Source organism: Cuculus canorus, chromosome W, assembly GCF_017976375.1.
Source record: "Cuculus canorus isolate bCucCan1 chromosome W, bCucCan1.pri, whole genome shotgun sequence".
Classification (NCBI taxonomy): Eukaryota; Metazoa; Chordata; class Aves; order Cuculiformes; family Cuculidae; genus Cuculus; species Cuculus canorus.
In genome coordinates, this window is record NC_071440.1 from 4,750,433 (window position 1) to 4,773,476 (window position 23,044).

The following is a 23,044-nucleotide window of genomic DNA, read 5'->3' on the forward strand; positions in this document are numbered from 1 at the left end:
CTGAGGCAAAGAAAGGTATATGCTCAGTTTTAGCATTGTTCTCCTTTCAGAGTAACCATGACAACAAAAATCAATTGGTTCAGATGCAACATATTAATCAGAAATTGATTACAAAAAAATATACCCACCTTAAAAAGTTCTTTAAACTCCTCAAACATTAATGCTTAGTCACACAAATATTTCTGATAGAGGGAATGCATTCTAGCTAGTGTTTACTCATTCTCTAAATTAACAGCTTACAAGAAAATCCCATTTGAAAAATATGCAATACCTCACTCGGAGGCCTCGCTTCTGCTTGTTCATGGGACTGAGGACCAATATGGCAAAGCACTTTGTACTTAAATACAAGAACTTTACTTCAATAACACTATACTTATTTACTATCAAGTAAAAAAAAAAAATCATGAAAAAAAATTTTTTCACATTGCAGATGTTGCCCCTACCTTGATTTCAGTTGCTTTGAACTGCTAAGAGCTTAGAAGGCTCATTCAGACACAAATTTTGTGAACTGACATAATTCTGTAGTAGTCTATATTTGCTAATGAAGAAGTGAAATTGAATGAAGGTTGATCAAAAATTCCTTTAAAACAAAATTTAAAAATAATGAAAATATACATAGCACTTAAATTTAGCCACTATTGTTATTTTTTCTTTAATCTGTCACAAATTCAGAATACTCATAGCAAATCCAAGTATTTTAGAAATTACACATATATTTATAATAATCTCTCTCTTTTAAAATGCGAATATTTTACAAAGCATGAAGCACTGATGCAAAATGAATACTTAGCAAATTATTATTTTTTATATGAAATTTCAGAGCAAAAAACCTAAACATACTGGTATGTTCATTAATATCAACTGCTATTAAATGTTTGACATCAGCATGGAACCAATACCCACCCATTACAAGATTATTACAGCTATTTCATGACTGGCAATAACAGAGCAAGACAAGTGTCATGACACATAAATGTTGGTTGTATAGGGCCATAAAGTAATGCTGTTTACTTTACACTATGTAGAAAAATCTTAATATATTCAGCAACAGACCTACTAGAATATTTATCTTTCCTTTTTATTTAGATACAATAAAAAGAAAAAACACTAGAAGGTGAAAAAACACTAGAAGATTAAAAAAAACTGAACTGGAAAAAAAACCCTGAAAATAGAATATTTAAGGAAATGGTAGTAATCAGAAACTGGGAGGTAGTTTTACCTCTTTTACAGCACTGTTGAAACAACTATTGGAATAGCATGTTTAAAAGGATGTTAAAAAAACTGGATGGAAAAAAAAACCCCAAAGAAATGAACAAGACTGGAGAAACTCACAAGAGACAAAGGGTACAGTCTGCTTAGTTTAGCAAAAAAGATTATATACAAGTCTCAGCCTAGTGGTCCAGCCTGTTCAGATCTCTTTGGAGAGCCTCCCTACTCTCAAGCAGATCAACATTTCCACCCAGCTTAGTGTCATCTGCAAACTTGCTAAAGGTGCACTCAATGCCTTCATCCAGGTCATTGATAAAGACATTGAACAGGGCTGGACCCAGTACCGAGCCCTGGGGAACCCCACTTGTGACTGGCCTCCAGCTGGAGTTAACTACATTGACCACCACTCTCTAGGCCCAACCAACCAACCAGTTTTCAACCCAGGAGAGTGTACGCCTGTCCAGGCCAGAGGCTGACAGTTTCCTAAGCAGAATGCTGTGAGAAACTGTGTCAAAGGCTTTACTGAAGTCCAAGAAGACTACATGCACAGCCTTTCCCTCATCCAGTAAGTGGGTCACCTTGTCATAGAAGGCAATCAGGTTAGTTTGGCTGAACCTGCCTTTCATGAAACTCTGCTGAGTGGGCCTGATCACTCGGTTCTCTTGCATGTGCTGTATGATAGCACTCAAGATGACCTGTTCCATTACCTTCCCCAGCACTGAGGTCAGACTGACAGGCCTGGAGTTTCCTGGATCCTCCCTCTGACCTTTCTTGTAAATGGATATAACATCAGCCAGCCTCCAGTCAAGTGGAACTTCCCCAGTCAGTCAGGACTGCTGGTAGATGATTGAAAGGGGTTTGGTAAGCATATCTGCCAGCTCCCTCAATACCCTTGGGTGGATCCCATCTGGCCCCATAGACTTGTGACTGTCTAATTGGCCAAGCAAGTCTCTAACCACCTCCTCTTGGATCATGGGAGCTTTGTTCTGCTCTTCTAGCTCCTGGGGGTGTACACACAGAGAACAACTTTCCTTACTGTTAAAGACTGAAGCAAAGAAGGCATTAAGTGCCTCAGCCTTGTCCTCATCCTTTGTCACAGTTGTTCCCTTTACATCCAGTAAAGACTGAATATTCTCCCTGGTCCTCCTTTTACTGTTGATATATTTGTAGAAAGATTGTTTTTTATTATCTTTCACAGAATTGGCCAGTCTGAGCTCTAGTTGGGCTTTAGCCCTCCTGATTTATCCTCTGCATGATCTCACTTCCTCCCTGTAGTCTACCCAAGACGCCTGTCCCTTCTTCCAAAGTTCATAGACATTCCTCTTCTTTTTGATGTACACCCATATCTCCCTGCTCAAACAAGCTGGTTTTTATTAATATCTTTATTGACCTGGACAAGGGGATCAAGTGCACCCTTAGTAACACTAAGCTGGGAGGAAGTGTTGATCTGCTGGAGGGTAGGGAGGCCCTACAGAGGGATCTGAACAGGCTGGATCAGTGGTCTGAGGCCAATGAGATGACGTTTAACAAGGCAGAGTTCTGCACTTGGGATACAAAAACCCTGTGCAGCGCTACACGCTTGGGGAAGAATGGCTTGAAAGCTGCCTGGCAGAGAAGGACCTAGGGGTATTGGTCAACAGCCGACTGAACATGAGCCAGCAGTATGCCCAGGGGGCCAAGAAGGCCAATTGCATCTTGGCTTGTATCAGAAATCGTGTGGCCAGCTGGAATAGGGAAGTGATTGTGCCTCTGTACTCAGCACTGGTGAGGCTGCACCTCAAATCCTGTGTTCAGTTTTAGGTCCCTCACTACAAGAAAGACATTGAGGTCCTGGAGCTTGTCCAGAGAAGAGCGATGAAACTGTTAAAGGGGCTGGAGAACAAGCCTTACAAGGAGCAGCTGAGGGAACTGGAGTTATTTATCCTGGAGAAGTCTGAGTGGAGACCTTATTGGTCTCTACAACTACCTGAAAGGAGATTGTAGGCAGGTGAGTGTTGGTCTCTTCTCCCAAGTGATAGGTGATAGGACGAGAGAGAATGGCCTCAAGCTGCGTCAGGGGAGGCTCAGATCGGACATTAGGAAAAACTTCTTCACCGAAAGAGTTATCAAGCACTGGCACAAGCTGCCCAGGGAGGTGGTTGAGGTATTTAAAAGGCGGGTGGATGAGGTGCTTGGGGATATGATTTAGTAGTGGACTGGTATGATTGGACTTGATAATCTCAAAAGTCTTTTCCAACCTAGGGATTCTATGATTCTATAATAGTATCTATAAAAATGGATAGCAAGTGTCAAGTTTTCAGCTCCATAGTCAGTTCTGATGACTCACATCAGACAGATTCTCAGTGTAATGACTGTAATGAGTTTCTGATATTGGATCCTCAGCAATATAAACAGAAATTCGAACATCTCAAAGGATCTGTGCCTTTAGCAACAGAGACAGTAGGGCATATTTCAAGGCATTTATATGTGATACAGCATTTCCTTTGTACCTAGCTGTATCAGAGATAATAAATAATGGTCTGTTGTGGGACATGATATATATATATATACACAAATGATATAGATAGATATATATATCATTAAAGTATTGTACACTCAAATTTTAAAGTAGTGAATTAGCTTAAGCAACAATTCTTAGCCAGCTTGGTTGAGAAAGTATGTGACTACTTAACTAGGCAGATAACAGGCAGGGAATCAGAGAAAAAAAGTAGAAAAGTGGTTGGAACTGACTGGTATTTACAAGACCTTGAAGCAGAGCCCAAGGACCATGAGTAGCTGGGAAAGGTGTTATGAGAACAGGGTATGGTGTCATAATTACTGTTAGTGTGGAACAAACAAGTTGGCACTCAGCTGCACACACGCTGGCCATGTGAGGGGCGGGTGATGTTGCTAACCCTTTTCCAGTCTTCAAGAGGAAGATAAAAGTAGCTTGGCTGGACAGGTGAGAGTGGAGAAGGTCTATATGCATGCCTTTTACCAGGGGACACCCTGAAGGTGCAGTACCTATCGACTTTGACCGTCTGAGCACCATGTTCCATCTCCTTCTCTGGCTCAGTGAGATGGCACCAATTCATGAGTCAGTAAGCTGATAAGTTTTTATGTAGCCAGGTGTAATAGATTAAGGTGTAATAGCTTATTTGAACAATAAAACATATTTGATTCAATTTTGATTTAGTGGTCCTGTCTTTGCACACTGAGATCTATAGATGAACCTACACTAGCACATCAGTAACAGTTCTCATACTGGATGATGTAGGTATCTAGCTAGCATAGATATAGATCATACATACCATTTTGACTAGCAGTTTACCCAGACATTTGGATATAACAAGTGTTAACTCAAATCTGAAGCTCTTATTGGCACTTCATTTGTGTCAATTTCTGTGAGCAATTAATCAGTCTTGGCAATGCATCTTTGGCACTGGTAGAACTGATCTAGCATTTCATTAAGGAATAAACATTAAGCAATGGTTCAGAGGTACTGGATCTTCATCATAAGCAAATCTAGAGAGCTAAATATTATTAATGCTGCAACTGTACAATTTCAAAGAAGTAGAACACAACCATACTGACACCTTGGAACCCAAACCACAAGATTGATGTGGATACACAAATTATCCAAAAAGGACAGTGGACTGTTTCATAAAGCAGTTTATTAATGCCACATTCTAGGCACTGGATTTGAATGACCTAGATTAAAGAAAGAGTCCAAGCAACAAGTATACTAGGGTGGAGTCACATTTGAGTCACTAGAACTACCCTGTAAATAAATAAATAAATAAATAAAGTAAATGTTTATATACCTTCAGAATCTTATGCAAGAGTATGACTGATCACAACAGATACTATTCTCCAAGATATTCTAAACCTCAATGTTAAGAGGCACCATATGATTCTATTTGCAAAAGTATCTTAATGAAGAAATAAACTTTGTTAATATGAACAATACTGAATGAAAATTAACACCTTAATAACACTACTACTACTACAACAACAATACTAATGTCAGTGACATTAGGATATGAGGCAGCCTGGGCTGCAGTGATCATGCACTGGTGGAGTTCCAGGTCTGGAGGGATATGGGACAGGTGAGGAGTATAGTCAGGACCATAAATTTCAGGAAAGCAGACTTCCAGTTCTTCAAGGAGTTACTCAGTAGGACCCCCTGGGACACGGTGCTCGGGGACAAGGGAGCAGAACAGAGTTGGCAAATATTTAAAGGTGTTTTCCATGAAGTGCAAGAGTGCTCAGTGCCCGTATATAGAAAATCAGGGAGGAAAGGGAAGAGACCGGCATGGCTGAGTAGAGACCTTCTGGTTAAACTAAAGATGAAGAGGGAACTGAACAGGCAGTGCAAGCAGGGACAGGGAATCTGGGAAGAGGACAGGGACACTGCATGGTTGTGTAGGGATGAGGTCAGCAAGGCCAAAGCGCAACTGGAGCTGAACTTCGCAAGGGAAATAAAGACTAACAAGAAGGGCTTCTACAGGTAAGTCAATCAGAAAAGAAAGGTTAAAGACAACGTACCCCCACTGATGGTTGGGAATGGTGACTTCATATCAACAGATGAGGAGAAGGATGCAGTATTCAACAAATTCTTTGCCTCATTCTTCACTGATAACCACTCTCCTCACCCCTCCTGGGTCATGGCACAGCAAGATGGTGACCAGGGGGTAAAGCGCCTCCCACAGTAGAGGAGGATCAGGTTTGTGACCACCTGAGGAACCTGAACATATATAAGTCCATGGGACCTGATGAGCTGCATCCCAGGGTCCTGAGGGAATTGGCTGATGTGGTGGCCAAGCCACTCTCCATGATATCTGAAAAGTCATGGCAATCAGGAGAAGTCCCTGGTGACTGGAAGAAGGGTAACTTTGTGCCCATTTTTAAAAAGGGTAGAAAAGATGACCCTGGGAACTACCAACCTGTCAGCCTCACCTCTGTGCCTGGGAAGATCATGGAACAGCTCCTCCTAGAAGCTATGCTAAAGCATGTGGAGGACATGGAGGTGATTAAAGGCAGACAGCATAGCTTCACCAGGGGCAAATCCTGTATGACCAACTTGGTGGTTTTCTATAATGGGGTAACCGCAGCAATGGACACATGATGGATGTGATCTATCTGGACTTCTATAAAGCCTTTGACACAGTCCCCACAACATCCTTCTCTCTAAATTGGAGAGATATGGATTCGATGGGTAGACAGTACAGTGGATAAGAAACTGGTTGGATGGTCGTATTCAAAGAGTAGTGGTCAATGGCTCAAAGTCTAGATGGAGATCTGTGACGAGTGCTGTCCCTCAGGGGTCTGTACTGGGACTGGTGCTGTTTAATATCAATTATATTGACAGTGAGATTGAGTGCACCCTCACCAAGCTGAGTGGTGCAGTTGCCACAGTGACAGGACGGGATGTTATTCACAGGGACCTGGACAAGCTGGAGAAGTGGGCCTGTGTGAACCTCTAGAGGTTCAACAAGTCCAAGTGCAAGGTCCTACACCTGGGCCAGAGCAATCCCCGTTTTCAGCACACGGTGGGGAATGTCATGATTGAGAGCTGCCTGCAGAGGACTTGGGGATGCTGGTTGATGAGAAGCTCGACATGAGCCGGCAATATGTGCTCGCAGCCCAGAAGGCCAAATGTATCCTGGGCTGTATCAAATGAAGCGTGGCCAGCAGGTCAAGGGAGGTTATTCTGCCCCTGTATTCCTCTCTTGTGAGACCTCATCTGGAGTCTGTGTCCATTTCTGGGATCCCTAACATAAGAAGGATATGGAGCTGTTGGAAGGGGTCCAGAGGAGGGCTACAAAGATGATCAGAGGGCTGAAGCACCTCCCATACGAGGACAGGCTGAGAGAGTTCGGCTTGTTCAGCCTGGAGAAGAGAAGGCTCCGAGGAAACCTTATAGCAATCTTCCAGTACCTGAAAGGGGCCTACAAAGAAGTTGGAGAGGGGCTATTCATAAAGGCTAGTGGTGATAGGACGAGGGGGAACCAGTGTAAACTGAAGAGGGGCAGATTTAGGCTTGATATAAGGAAGAAATTCTTCATGATGAGGGTGGTGAGACACTGGAACAGATTTTTACTGCAACTCAAAAACAGTGACAAATGGGATATCAATTTTACAACTCAAGGAAGAAGTAAAATATCTTCAGCTGCTTCATTTGATGAATAAATACTTCACAATCATTTAACCATGCAGTTTCTGATCATATATTTCACGGTAGATCAAAGTAACTAATATCTGAGTTACAAATGTAAAATCATTCTGAAAAAATTTCTTACTTTCAAATTCACAAAATAGTTCTTGCTATTTTACAGCTAATATGCCCATTATAGCTATTATCAACAACAGTACCACTAAAGGATTTGCAGTTTTAACAAAACCGACACTGAATCTAACCACTGTAGTTAAAGCATCTTAAATCAGGTAATTGAAGTAGTTCAAGTCCTTATCACTAAAATCCTAGCCTAAACATTCACAAGAGACATTAACATATCGACTTTTCAATGTATGTAAGAATACTTTACATATGAAGCTAAATTTTATTTGGCCTAATGTTCATTTTGCAAAGTATAGCCATATTCCTTTTCAATTTTGAGGCCAAATCCTACATTGAGGCAACTTGTTATTACCAAGCATTCCAAACCCTCAGGTGAGCAAAGTCCCTCATTAGTCTATGTTTTCAGGATCATGAGATTACAAATGTGAATCATAAAAAGACAAAACCTGAAAGTCAAACAGTGAACTCTATTTCCTGCAGTATATTTTTTGTAACTACTCTTAACCTAATGGTAAACTGTTCATTCAGAGTCAAAAAGAGACCATTAAAGAGGTAGCATGTTGACAGTGAGTATAAAAAGTCTGAAAGAGATTATAAATATATAGTAAAATCACCTCCAAAATATGTTTATTTCATAGAGTTATCAAATTATTTAGGTTGGAAGGGATCTCTTAAGGTTTCCAAGTCCAACTCTCTGAAAACAGATCCAGTTAGAGTGGGTTGCTCAGGGCTTTGTCCAGTCAAGGTTTGGATATCTCCAGGGAGATATCCTATAAATTCTTTGGATCCCTGTTCCAGTGTTTGATTACCTGTATGAGGATTTTTTTTCTTATACCTAACTGGAATATCCCATGTTCCAACTTGTCTCCATTGCCTCTCATCCTTCCACTGTGCACCTCTAACAGTCTAGCTCTGTTTTCTCTGTGTGCTCCCATTACGTAGCTGAAGACAGCAGCAAGATCTTCCCAAGCCTTCTCTTCTTACAGCTGAACAAACTCAGTTCTTTCCATGTACGTCATGTGTTCCAACCTCCTGATCAGCTTGGTGACCCTCCACTGGACTTACTACATTATGTCTGTCTTGTATGTCCAAGACACAGGCATTTTTTTCCCTGCCCTCTCTAAAACTGAAATGTGATGTATTTAATTTTAGAGGTATAATGACTCCAAAAGAGGAGGCATCTATCTGTTTAACTTGACAACAGTAAAAGCAATGACCAGGACAGAACTTGAAGTACACCACTTGATATATTGGAGGGTTGTGCTGCCATTCAGAAGGATCTCAACAGACTTGAGAAATGGGCTGAGAGGAATCTCATGCAGTTCAAAAAAAGGAAATGTCAAGTCTTGCACCCAGAGCAAAATAACCCCAAGCACACTGAGTACACATTGAGGGTCCACCATCTGGAAAGCAGCTTGGCAGGAAAGGCCCTTGGAGTCCTGGTGATCAAGTTGAACATGAGGTAGCAATGTGCCTTTGTGGCAAAAAAGGCTAACAATATCCTGGGCTGCATAATATTGCTAGCAGATGAAGGGAGGTGATCCCTCCCCACTACTCAGCACTGGTGAGGCCTGTGTCCAGTTCTGGAGCCCTGTGTCCAGTTCTGAGCTCTCCAGTACAAGAGAGATGTGGATATGCTGGAGAGAGTCTACTAAGATGATTAGGAGACTATAGCATCTCACATATGAGGAAAGGCTGAGAGAGCTGGGACTGTTTAGCCTGGAGAAGAGAAGGCTCAGGGGATGATCTCATCAATGTGTACAAATACCTGAAGGGAAGATGCAAAGAGGATGAAGCCAGGCTCTTTTCAGTAGTGCCCAGTGAAAGGACAAGAGGCACAAATGGAAATGCAGGCAGTTCTGTCTAATCGTAAGGAAACACTATTTACTGTGAGGGTGGTTGAAAACTGTAACAGGCTGTCCAGACAGACTGTGGAGTCTCTATACATAGAGATATTCAAAAGTTGACTGTACACATTCCTGCTCTGGCCAACTCTGCTTGAGCAGGGATGTTGGACTAGACCCACTCAACAGGTCCCTTCCAACCTCAATGACTCTGTTATTCTGTGACTTGTAAAATATAAGATTTTAAATGGTAAATTGTAATTTTAAATTCAGACTACATAAGCACATTAAAACTTGGCTTCCAAAGACATTCTAAAATTTAAATGTAAAATAATTAATATGAGACTAAGAATATTCTTTAAGAAAAATTTATTGAAATATTTATTCTAAAAATAGTAACACAGAAAATTAGACATTGGGTAGTAGTAATTTTTGCATACTCATATTTTCATAAGTACTAATTTTAGGATCAGTAACAGAGACACTTTTCATCTTTATAAACTTTAAAATAGCACATTAGTGATTTGACTAAATGGCATACCACTTCATCTTCAAATCCTCCAGCTAGTACAAGTGAATAAGCTCCATCATTACTGCGTCCATGAATTCCACCAACATGGGGTCTGTGAACACCTGCTTCGCTCACCTTCAGTATTAAAAAAGAACAAATTTTAAAATAACATTTTGAAACTGCCCTTCGGAAATAATTTTTTTTGCTTAAAATTTATTTACATAAGTATGTTTGTGTAACAGGATTGCCATTAAAGGAAACAATTTTCTGAACTTTTAAGATTTTTTTTTAAGGAAAAAAGAAAACACAAAAGAAAAGACAATATAAAACAGTGGTGACACAAAGATGAATAGGTACATTCTGCCCCTTAGGAAAAGTCTTCATGATTCTTGCCATAAGCAACATTAAAGACCAGATTCATGATTGCTTAGACCAAGTCAAAGAAGAAATATATTATTCTTCTAATTCAGTAGTATTTTAAACTTGTGTAAATAATTATGCAAGAAAGATCATAGTGAGTCAATTTTCTTTGGTGAAAATTATGTTAAGTATCATTAAAAGTTGACCAACTTAGGAAAATGCAATCACATTTACAGCCTTCCTTAATCTCTGATCATTTTCTCTTTTTCCAGTTCTGCCCAACTCCTGTACTCCTCTCCCTTTATGCAATTTTATAAGATTTTGCATTGTTTTACTGTTGTCATAAGGATATAACAGTCATCAAACTGCATCAAACTGGAGTTCCAGCTAGCCAGATATCCTGTCTTTGACAACAAATGAAAACAGATAGCTGGTCAGTGTGAAAACTTAGATTTTCCTGAGCCAAAGGCATAATCTTTGCATTTCATGGAAGAAAAGTGACCTAATGGTTATTAATTTATTAATTTATCTAATTGAGTTCTCTTAGCTTCCACAATATCCTACAGGAAAGAGTTCACAGTATTGCTGCATATGGCATGAATTAGTACTGCTTCCACTCATTCTTAATCCAGCCCTTGATCATTTCATTTGATGCCCCCTACTTTTACATCAAAAAAGAACAGTTGTTCCCTATTCAACTTCTTCAATTTTAATAGACCTCTGTAGCCAGCTTTCACAGAATTTTTGTATGAAAGCAATTCCATACCTATAACTATCCTTGTTCTTCATAGTTATAGTTATTCCTCTTCCTTTCTTAATAACTCCTAACACTTGATTTACATCTCTAACCATTACTGAGCACAAAGATGACATATTTAAAAAATTATCTATTACAAGTTGTCTTTCCTAAATGATAATAATTAACTGAAAGCCCTTTATCAGCTATGAAAAGTTATGATTCCCCCCCCCCATCTTTACCATCCAAGACAACTTAGCATTATCACTTAACTGTCAGTTATTTGTCAACTTTTCCAGAACACTTAAGAACACGTTGAACAGCACAGGACTCACTACCACTCTCTTCTCTCCCATTCCACTAAAGGTCATTTCATTTATTCCTCTCTCCCTTCTTTCATTTTCATGAGGTATCCAGAATTTTATTTAAAATTTAGATTTCTGCCCATTGGATGCTGTTCTAAGTCAATTTCTTTCTAGGAAAAAAGAGATCTGTAAGCCTTCAATCTACATGACTCATAATATATATAAAATACATCAAATTTAAATATACTTAAGAAGTTTCTTGCATGAAAAAAGGAAGAAAACTATGAGAGAGCATTTACAGCATTTTCCTTCTAAATTATCATAAATCTGTTAAGAACCATTTTCATACAAAAGAACAGTTGAATCAGAAATAAAAGTATAACTTTTTATGTGGAAAAACACTGGTCTTCTTCAAAAGTATGCAGTTAATACGTAGCCATTATTAACTAATCATGTACAAATGATAACTCTTCTTTGAATATTTACACCTTACATTGTAAGTCTTAACTGCTTAATTTTCTGAGAGAAAACAAACCTTTTTACTTATTTTCCTGTTTACAATCAGCATTTGAAAGTTCTGGGATCTATTTGAGCTTGTATGTGATCAATGAAATCCTTAGAGAGATGAAATCCTAACTTTTGTTCTTGTGATACTGGCTGATCCAGTAACAATAAAATTTGATTCAGAGATCTTGAGTTTGCAGAACTGATTTTTAAAAACTTCTCCTATCTAAGAAAATATAGTTTGGGAACTAATTTAAAGATTTATCATTACAGAAGTACTTATTCAGAATATAAATATGTTTTGAAGTATTTATTTTAGTTTACTTCACAGAAAAATTTCTTTGACTATGGTAGGGATAAATCAAAATATCACAAAAGCATAAGAATAGACATTTTTCTCAACCAAGTAGTTGTGTGTAAAAGCAACGAATAATTGACATTAACACTGCAATTTTTCATTAGAAAATTAATTTGCTTTACTTTTTTTTAATACTTGTATTGATGGTAGTGCTTGCATTAGCACCAAAGTCAGAGAAGATTCAAGGACCTTGTTTAGAAGTCACCTGTTTCACTGTGATTTCTATTAAGGGGAGAAACTGAAAAACATTGCTAAGGGATAAAACCTCTGCTGTTGACCTTTTTAGCCTGAAGACTTGCATGTCATAACAAACCCAAAATTATTCAGACACTCATTTTCCATAAGAAAAGCAGGTTTGGGTTTTTTATAAGGACACCCTCTGGAGGCAATGGGTGGGATGAATACTTCAGAAAACATTAGAAGTGGCTTTTGGTTCTAGCCATGTACTTCCTCCCCAAGGGGAAGAAAAAAAATCTCTGGCCGTTCCTCAGGCTATGGTAGGAATACTCCTGAAATATGATGTTGTTCCCCACACTGTTCATTCCTGCCCCCTTTGTGCTGACACAGTATTTGTATAAAGAAAAAGTAAAATGGATTGGGGAAATGACCCTCCCCCCCAAAGGATGGATTTTCTGCCAGATTATGTTCCAGTATAGTTTATTATATGGCCTGAGAAATATTTGTGACAGAAAACAGAAGGGACAGTGCAATTGGACATGGCTTGGTGGACTACTTCTTTCAATTGTCAGTGCTGGCTTATACTACTTTAAAACATTCATCAGCCTAAAGGAAGGTGCTGGTGCCAGTTGTGTATGATCCAAAAGGAACAGGTAATCAATTTATAGTGATACAATAAGAGGTGGCTCTTACCCTGGGGACAGAGGGTTCCATCCCTACCAGAACTTCAGAACCCTCACTAAAATCTTATTTCTTTCCTGTGCTAAGTATGGATAACATGCACACTAGCACCAAGCCTGTCACCACAACACATTGGAAGAAAAGTATGCACTGAAACAAGAACTATATTGCACCTGCATAGTAGCCCTCAATGGGGATCCCAACCAGTTAATAAGCGTTAAAGACACCACTGGATATAGTCAAATATTTTCTGAATTCTATAAGTTATATTTGTAAGTAGGATGGATTGGTTCATGATCCTTAGCAGTAGACTTCAGAAAATATTCAACTTCCTCTTACTTCAATTGGGAGTTTAACATGCGAGATATAAGTCCATCCTAATTATAGCAGTTTCCCCTTTAAAAATAGTAAGTACAAACATCAGAAGGATGGAATGCCATCCAGAGAGACCTGGACAAGCTGGAGAAGTGGGCCTGTGTGAACCTGAGATTCAACAAAGCCACGTGCAAGGTCCTACACCTGGAGCCCCTCTGCTATGAGGACAGGCTGAGAGAATTGGGAGTTATTCAGCCTGGAGAAGAGAAGGCTCTAGGGAGAACTTACAGCGGCCTTCCAGTACCTGAAGGGAGCATACAAGAAAGCTAGGGAGTGACTTTTTACAAAGGCATGTAGTGATAGGACTAGGGGGAATGGCTATAAATTGGAGAAGGGCAGATTTAGACTAGGTATATGACGGAGTCGACGGGAGACAAGCACATCCGATGATGATCAACAAGTCTCGAATTATTGATATGATAGGCATGCTTTTATAATAGCAGTAATAAGGCTCATACATATTACAAAAGTAAGGCTCATCATTGGTCCGATACAGAGTGTCAGCCCTGCCTCTATTGCTACATTCCTAGGATGTTTGTGGTTTTTCTAGGTCCTGTTTTTATCTCCTGTTATCGCCTAACTTCTTGCTCAGGGAGACTGTGGCCTTGTATGAGGCTGTTATTATTTCACCAGCTGTATTTTCTCACGTCTCTTCTCCTCAAGCCATGTCTCTACAAAAACTCTCCACAGGTATAAGGAAGAATTTCTTCACGATGAGGGTGGTGAGAAACTGTAACAGGTTGCCCAGGGAAGTTGTGGATGCCCCATCCCTGGAGTTGTTCAAGGCCAGGTTGGATGGGACCTTGAGCAGCCTGTTCTGGTGGGAGGTGTCCCTGCCCATGGCAGGGGGATTGGAACTGGATGATCTTTAAGGTCCCTTCCAACCCAAACCATTCTATGATACTATTTTATTTTTACGACTGCAATTAAGTTATATTTTCAAATCAGTATACTTCAAATTAAAATATAGTTGTCAGTATTTTCAATATTAGAATTAAAATACACTGTCTTATATTTATTTCTAGTGAAGAAGACAATTATCAATCAAAAATCATTTTTGTGCCTAAACTATAATTATTATTCAGATTGATTTCAATTACAAATCTAAAAACATACCTGAACTCTGAATTTCCAGGTTGTCCCAACGGGGACACCAGGTATAGGACCATAGTGATTAGAAGGGACAATAGTGCATTCCTTAGTGCGACCAACACAAGCCATGCCCTAAAAAACACGTCAGAGAGAATGAATTTAAAAGAATTTATAAAAGCTGATGCAGATACCAAGGCATCCAACCATTATAGTAAAACTTCAAAACGTACTAAAATAAAAATTGTCAACAGAAGTTTTATTTACCTCTAGTCATCTTAATAATTCTTCAGATGTTTTAACTTTCAGTAGGTAGTGTGCAGGATTCACCATTGCTTTAAAGTCTGTTCAATCCTGCACTGTATTTCGTGCAATGCATATATAAAAGTAGTTAAAGATATAACACAGTTGTGGTTTGAGCTAAAGCAGAGCCAGTTCTCTAATCTTCAGCTAAGTCTCTTTTAAGTAGCTTCAGTTTCTGAAAGTTATCAACACATTTTTTCAGACAGTATCTGCCTTTAGTAGTGATAACACCTGATGTTTACCACCAAGGTAATGGGGCATTGGTATGTAGAGAGGTCATTGCTCACACCAGGTCCAGCACAAAAACAATGGAGACTAACCCTGTAGCTTGGGAACCATGTCATTGTGCAAGAGTGAACAGCGAGTTGACATCAAGTTTCTGAAGAAAATCGCAATGGAAACTTTTTAATTATTGACTGAGGCATATGGTGAAGAGATCCCAAAGATCAAGTTGATGCTCAAAGGAACTCATTTTTTGCCAGTAGAAGATGTGAAAGCAAGAACATTGGAGATCCTCAACAGCCTTTCAGAAAATGATCTACAGAATTGCTTTGAATATTGGCAGCATCATGTGCAGCCGTGTGTCACCTCAGAAGGGAACTATTTTGAAGTTGATGGTAGTTGATTTTGTTAATTGTTAAATAAAAAGTTACAGGCACATTCTTGGGGTTTTTTTGTGTTGGATGTCATATATTTTATTATTTTCTTATTAATATTATTTTGCTTTTCATTATTATTGTTTCATTAAAGATGTTTTAGTTTTAATTTCCAACCTGCATGTCTCTGTTTCTCTCATTTCCTTTTCCCCTTTCCCTGTGTGTATGTGGGGAACTGAGTTACAGCTGCCTGGTTTAGCTGCTGATCAAGCCGGAGGGGGAGTGCTAAACCAGGACAAGCACACACATGAACAGTGAGCTATTTTCAGATTAAAATACACTACCTTTCCCCAGTCTCTCTGGCTCTCAGTACTGGCAGATGGCATCTTTGCTTTCTTTTTACTCTGCTTGAGTTTTTCTCCAGCCTTTACAACTTCATTAGAATCATTTTTGCATGAAGGACAATACCTAAAATAAAAGTTTCAATAAATTCTTTATTACTTAGTTATAATACATTTCTTCTAAGCAAAATAGTGTCAAGTGTGTTCATTCTGACTAAATATTTTGAAGACAGCATATAGACAGCTTTTAAAAGCTGAAGACTGAGACTGAAAAAATAAACACAAGAACAAATACTGTCCACTTCTAAAACAAGACTTTTTTTGAAGTAGGATAGTAGAGGTGAAACATTTCGCTCTTCTTTTCTCATGTGATGTCCGAGAAGTCCCCACATTTCCTGTATTTCCTCCTCATTTTCTCTTCCTTTGCTTGCTTGTTCAGATCACATAGGGGAGAGGAGAAATGAGATTAGAGCATACTGCTGACTAATGCTCATGTTTAATTTCCACATCCTGCCCAGTCATCATCTGCTTTTCTGCACCAAAAACTCGCTTCAGATAGCTGGATGTGGAACAGCCCTAGGGTACCAAAACCCATGCATATATGTACACAAGCATCCTTATCCTCCCACACCATGCCTAAGGCATCAGGAATGTGACTCAGTACTCAACAAATGGGAAGAGTTTAAAGTCCATTCCTATATATTTCTTTGCCTCATTTGGCACTGGGTCTCATTCCACCCACCATAAAACCACTGCAGTAGAAAAAGGATAGGATAGGATAGGATAGGATAGGATAGGATAGGATAGGATAGGATAGGATAGGATAGGATAGGATAGGATAGGATATTGTAGGAAACAGTGGCTAAGGCAAAAGGAAGAAAGGAACACATAGATCCTTTTATTGCTTCTAATAGCACTTTTTCCCACTCCAGGAGTGCCAAGGCGAAGGCAACTGCCATTGCTTCTGACTTCCATGGACTGAGTTTGGTCCAAAAGTCACTAGCGGAAGAAGTCTGATCATGAAGTACAACAAGGCCAAGTGCAAGGTCCTGCACCTGGATTGGGGCAATCTCAAGCAGAAATACAGGCTGGGCAGAGAATGAATTGAGAGTAACCCTGAAGAAAAGGACTTGGGGGTGCTGGTGGATGAGAAGCTGAACATGAGCCAGAAACGTGCAGTGTGGTCAACAGGTTGAGGGAGGTGATTCTCCCCATCTACTCCGCTCTTGTGAGACCCCACCTGCAGTACCGCATCCAGCTCTGGCATCTCCAAGATAAGAAGGACATGGACCTGGTGGAGTGAGTCCAGAGGAGGGCCACGAAGATGATCAGAGGGCTGGAACACCTCTCCTATGAAGACAGGCTGAGAGAATTGGGGTTGTTCAGCCTGGAGAAGAGAAGGCTCCGGGGAGATCTTATAGCAGCCTTCCAGTAATTAAAGGGGGCCTACAGGAAAGATGGAGAGGGACTTTTTACAAGGGCATGTAGTGATAGGATGAGGGGTAAAGGTTTTAAGCTGCAAGAGGGGAGATTTAGATTAGATATTAGGAAGACATTTTTTACTGTGAGGATAGTGAGGCACCGGCACAGGTTGCCCAGAGAAGTTGTGGATGCCCCCTCCCTGGAGGTGTTCCAGGCCAGGTTGGATGAGGCTTTGAGCAGCCTGGTCTGGTGGAAGGTGTCCCTGCCCAGGGCAGGGGTGTTGGAACTGGATGATCTTTAAGGTCCCTTCCAACTCAAACTATTCTATGATTTGATGATTCTATAATAATTACAACAATTTATTTATGTTACTACTACTACTACTGCCTTACTTTTACTGTATACTTTCTGTCTTTGAGTATAAACAGAAGAATTAGTTACCACAGGGTAACAAGTCACTGTGTACAGATATTTCACTAGAATTCCCTGTGTACATTCTCTAAACCCTCTAAGAAGATGGGAGCTACCTCAAATTATATTTTTAATTGCAACCTAGAATTCATACAGATACTTATTGCAGAACACAGTCACAATTCACATTTCAGTTTAACACTTGGGGTCTTGGTACTCCTAAAGAAGTTTATTAAACCAAAACCAAGAAACAATGGAAAAGTATTCTACATGTCAAAAAACTGAAAAACATGGACTAAAACAATCTTTTCCATATCATATCTGTTCAATTTAAAGGTAAAGAAGAAAGTTTCTGCTAGGGAAACTCCACTTGAACATTGACATTCAGGCTATGTTCTCTCCTATTCAAACACATTTTGAGGGTTGTTCTTTTTTAAAAAAATAAATTTGGAGCATGTATATTTTCTTTTTTGTAACCTTGTTGTGATCGATATTGGAACATAAAATTACTTTTTACTGCTGGAGTACTGGTATAGAGTCTTTTAGGAGTAAGGGAACCTGAAGAAGAATGGATCAGAGGACAGATCTTAAATATTTCTTTAATATTCTGGATGACTGTAGTCAAGAAACTTCTCAATTCTTATACCTGAAAATCAAGCACAGTCACAAAAGAACACTGTTTAAGGGCTGTGACCAGCTCTGAAGCACTATAAGAGAGAACACTTTCCAACACATGATTAGGAAGCACCAAGATCTTCCACTCACTTCCATAAGCAATCGCTCGGAAGTTAGTAGGAAGAAGGGTTGGTGCAGATTATACTTCTGGGCACAAAACCGGAAAATCTGGGGATAGCTGAGCACATGCTGCCCAACAAAGACTGCTGAATAAAGACTATATATACCTGTATACACAATCATTTTGCATATACAAGAAATGGAAAGCACACAGACAATAATTGCTATATTTAGTCCAAACAACTCATATGTATTTGCAATATGTATTGAAAATAGTGTTCAAATTCAGCAGTTTCTCTAGAGCAAATATGAATAAAATTATTTTTAGTTCAAGATATTCAAAAGGAAATGTCTGTTTCCTTCTAAATCAGCAGAAGCATCTCAGTGTGCACATATACACAATGAAAAAACCCTCACCAAATGTCATAATTGAAGTTGCACATAGATATAAATATAACTGAACTATAAACAAACTTACTCAATATAAGGCAACGGATATAATATAGTAAACTAAGTTATTTACTTTCATAGAATGTTAAAACTTCTAAAGTACTTAAAATATTTTATTTTACGTGTGTTGTTCCACTAAAATCTGTCACAAAGTGCAATTCAAAGTTTTTCTTTAAAACATGTCTATACATATCTATTGATGCATTCAGAATGGAAAACTTAATTCTAAAGTTCTAAAGTTCTATTTATAAGCCACTTATAGAAGACTAGCATTTAATATAGTTTACTAGCAGGTTATAAGTTTAAATGGTATGAGCTGCACATAACTAATACAGATCAGATGTGACATGGAGCTCAGGATGATAAACTTCAATGGCTGATGCTGGCTCCATGCAGAGTCAGCTCAGAATGGAGTTAGCTGAGTCCACCAAGGCCTACGCGTTTGGTTTTCTTGCTGGTGGTACTAGAGTTACTGGAAATGGAGAGCAGTAAGGTAGTGGTTTTCTAACAGCAGAAAAAAATCACTCAGGCAGCTATAGGATAAGGGAAGGGCAAGGAAACAGCAACAAGGGTTGAGATTGAGGGGAAAGAAAAGGATTAAAGGAGAAGCAACAATGAAGACCAAATAAAACAAACAAACGGTTGGGGAAGCACCACTGTAGATGGTGATAATTGCATCTAATAACATCAGTTAATGTCACAGAGGTCATAAACTGAATAAGTTGATTTCTGAAATTCTGTAATGAACAATAAGGCTTAATACCAATTGTTTATGAATTATATTTATAAATATAATCTTAACATAAATTGTAAAAATGTTTACATGCAGTGCAAGGATGAAAAATATACCAGAAATATAAAAGCTCTTCAGTAATTCCTCTAGTTGCAAATAAAAAGAGGTACCTTGTGTAGAATGGAAATATACATAAGTAAATCATCCTTGTATATTTACCAATCCTCATCTTCTGGTATCTTGCTTAAGGGAGGGTTAAGGCAGTATATATGATAAGCCATATTACATTCATCACACAGCAGTTGCATGTGAGCATCCTGTTTTCCACCACACAAGTAACAGGAGCAAAAGCGACATTCCTTATCTGGGTCAGCTCTGCAGTGCTTGCATTCAGGGCCACTCTTTCCTATCAAAAAAGAAAAAAAGACACAGGTCTTAAAAAAAATATTTCAGATTTATAAGTAAAACATAATAGCAGAAGAATATGTATGTGTACCCACATGAACATGCCATGGATGTAGTAGCTTTACTATTACAATTAAGTCTAAGTTTCAAAAGACCAAGCCACCCATTTTATACCTCTGTAACACTTATGCATTGCTACATGACTAAGCAGCTACTGTCAATATCAACTTGTGTTCTTCAGCCTAACATTTATGAAAAGGTCATTGTCATTTTCCATATTAGGTTGCAACCTATCCTGTTGCTCTGCTACCCTGGCCATCAGGGGATGGGGACGTGGGGGATGTAAAAAGGAAACAAAACAGCTCTACACACTCAAACTGTGGCAACATAATTCACAGGCAGCTTGACTGCACTGAGCCCATTATAATAAGTGACTAACAATTACAATAACTGACTGGGGATGTGGTGTACCTGGACTATAGTAAAGCCTTTGACACAGTATCTCTCAGTCTCCTACTTGAGAAACTGCCACTGGCCTGGACAGGCACACCCTCTGCTGGGTTGAAAACTGGTTGGATGGCCGGGCCCAAAGAGTGGTGGTAAATGGAGTTAAATCCAGCTGGAGGCCAGTCACAAGTGGTGTTGCCTGGGCTCAGTGCTGGGTCCAGTCCTGTTCAACATCTTTATCAATGACGTGAATGAGGGGATCAAGTGTACCTTTAGCAAGTTTGTGGATGACACTAAACTGGGAGGAAGTGTTGATCTTCTGGAGGGTAGGGAAGCTCTACAGACAGATCTGAAAAGGCTGGATCTGTGGGCTGAGGCCAATGGGATGAGGTTTAACAAGGCCAAGTGCAGAGTCTAAACTTGGGACACAAAAATCCTGTGCAGCGCTACAGGCTTGGGGAAGAATGGCTTGAAAGCTGCCTGGCGAAGAAAGACCTGGGGGTGTTGGTCAACAGCCGACTGAACATGAGCCAGCAGTGTGCCCAGGTGGCCAAGAAGGCAAATAACATCTTGGCTTGTATCAGAAACAGTGTGGCCCACAGGACCAGGGAAGCAATTCTCCCCCTATACTCTGCACTTGTGAGGCCACAAGTTTTGTTCAGTTTTGGGCCCCTCACGACAAGAAAGACATTGAGGTCCTAGACCGTGTCCAGAGAAGAGCAACAAAGCTGGTGAACGGGCTGGAGCACAAGTCTTACAAGGAGCGGCTGAGGGGACTGGGGTTGTTTAGCCTGGGGAAGAAAAGGCTGAGGTGAGACCTTATCACTGTGTACAACTACCTGAAAGGAGGTTGTAGACAGGTGGGTGTTGGTCTCTTCTCTCAAGTGATAGGTGATAGGATGAGAGGGGATGGCCTCAAGCTGCACCAGGGGAAGTTTAGATTGGACATTAGGAAAAATTTCTTCACAGAAAGGGTTATCAAGCCCTGGAACAGGCTGCCCAGGGAGGTGATTGAGTCACCATCCCTGGAGGTGTTTAAAAGGCGAGTAGATGAGGTGCTTGGGGATATGATTTAGTAGTGGACAGGTACAGTTGGAGTTGATGATCTCAATGGTCTTTTCCAACCTGATGATTCTATAATTTCATCATTCTGATTTTATGAAGACTTAACACTTCATTAATGTGAATTAATAGAATCATTTTGATGGACTGGGTCATGAGAAGATATTGTTCTGCAAGTTGCCTTGGCAGGATTGTCTGTAGAAGGACTTGGACAGAACTGTGAAATTTCAGTCCTTTACAGTGTTGCAATTGAAAAGAAAAAAAAAAAAAAAAGCACAGGGTTGATAAATAAAGAATAATACAGTTTTATTCTAATTTATTCTGAAGATTATCCAATTCCAGATAATTTTTTTTAAATCTGAAAAAATAGCAAGTTTAATTTTTATTCTTAGTAATAATTTTTTTTCCTCTTAATTCAAACAGCTAAATGAAAGAATACATTTAATTATGTTGGTTTACTGAAACTTAAGCACTTGAATCAGCCTACATTAGTGTTGCAAAATGACCAGATTACTGTTTTTATGCATTTCTACATCAATAGGACTCAATTCTTTACATATATGAGCACTGTCCATATTTGAAAATGGTGCTTTTATAATGAGGCATTTAACACCATGGACTAATTGAATTTCTTCTGCCGTGCGTACAAGCAAAAATGAAAATGACCAATCAGCAGCTTCTCTGATTCCTCACCACCAGTACTCCACCTGTACACTCTATGTGCAGATCAGATCTTGGCACATTCTTCAACAGGAATTTTCTTAAATGTAGATAATAATAAATTCTAAATGGTTAGCTTAAGACCTATGAAGAGCAAATTACAACTCAGAAAAACTCCATTCCACTAAAAAAATATTATCCAGATGTAGATAAGAATTATTTATCAAGGATGACAGATCAACAGTTTTCATACAGTTTCTTTTTACAGAAATGGAATTAATGCTATCCTTCTGTCTCTGCTCATTTGGGAATTTGGACCAATGTATCCTTCATATAATAACAGCACAGATACTGGTTCCTCAGCTAAAGTAAGAAATGCCTTTAAATAAAAAAAGAGAACATTTAGTAGTCTTATTTTAGATGCAAAGGAAAGTATATATATAAATTGAATATGTATAGCAGAATCAAATATTACAGAAAGTGCCTGAAGCAAGTATAAGTTCAGAAGGAAGAGAAGATTTAGAGCACTTGACTACAGCTCAAAGAACTATAGCATTAAAGGAAAACAATTCTGGAGCGAGTATTTCTGTGTGAAAACCATCAAGAAAGAATACGGGAGTGAATCTGACAAACTAAATCACGATAATGTAATACAGGATATAACAATAATACCAACTAAGTAATGTGATGACCAGAGCACTTCCAGGAGGCTGAAAGAACATTTTTCTTATTTCAGTAAAGAAATGAGCCTTGAATCAGAAGACGAGGAGGAAGTGGAATGATCATTTGAGAGTTTGGGAAGCAGAAAGCTAGAGCAGTGATCTCTAAATTTTTTTGTTTGCACACTCCATCAGTAAAAAATTTTTGAGCATGCACACTCAATATATGTTTATTTATTTAGAAATTATATTCATGTACTACTCTACTAATATATTATGTACATTACAAAATATACACAAAAAAATTAAAAGGATGAGATAAAGATGAAATAAACACTATTTTAAACTTTATTCTAGTATATTTTATTTTTTAATGGGACCAAAATTATTT

The 23,044-nt window shown here is 39.0% G+C and overlaps 1 protein-coding gene across 1 annotated transcript in view; it reads right to left on the reverse strand.

Annotated features, from left to right (window-relative positions):
- LOC128850277 (E3 ubiquitin-protein ligase UHRF2-like) overlaps positions 1-23,044 on the reverse strand; it is a 95,654-nt gene that overhangs the window by 12,627 nt on the left and 59,983 nt on the right. Inside the window, exons 6-9 of the mRNA XM_054053293.1 lie at positions 19,640-19,826; positions 15,673-15,796; positions 14,457-14,564; positions 9,875-9,979 (exon numbers count right to left, since the gene is read on the reverse strand). Coding sequence (XP_053909268.1) covers positions 9,875-9,979; positions 14,457-14,564; positions 15,673-15,796; positions 19,640-19,826 — 524 coding nt within the window. The remainder of the gene's footprint in view (positions 1-9,874; positions 9,980-14,456; positions 14,565-15,672; positions 15,797-19,639; positions 19,827-23,044) is intronic.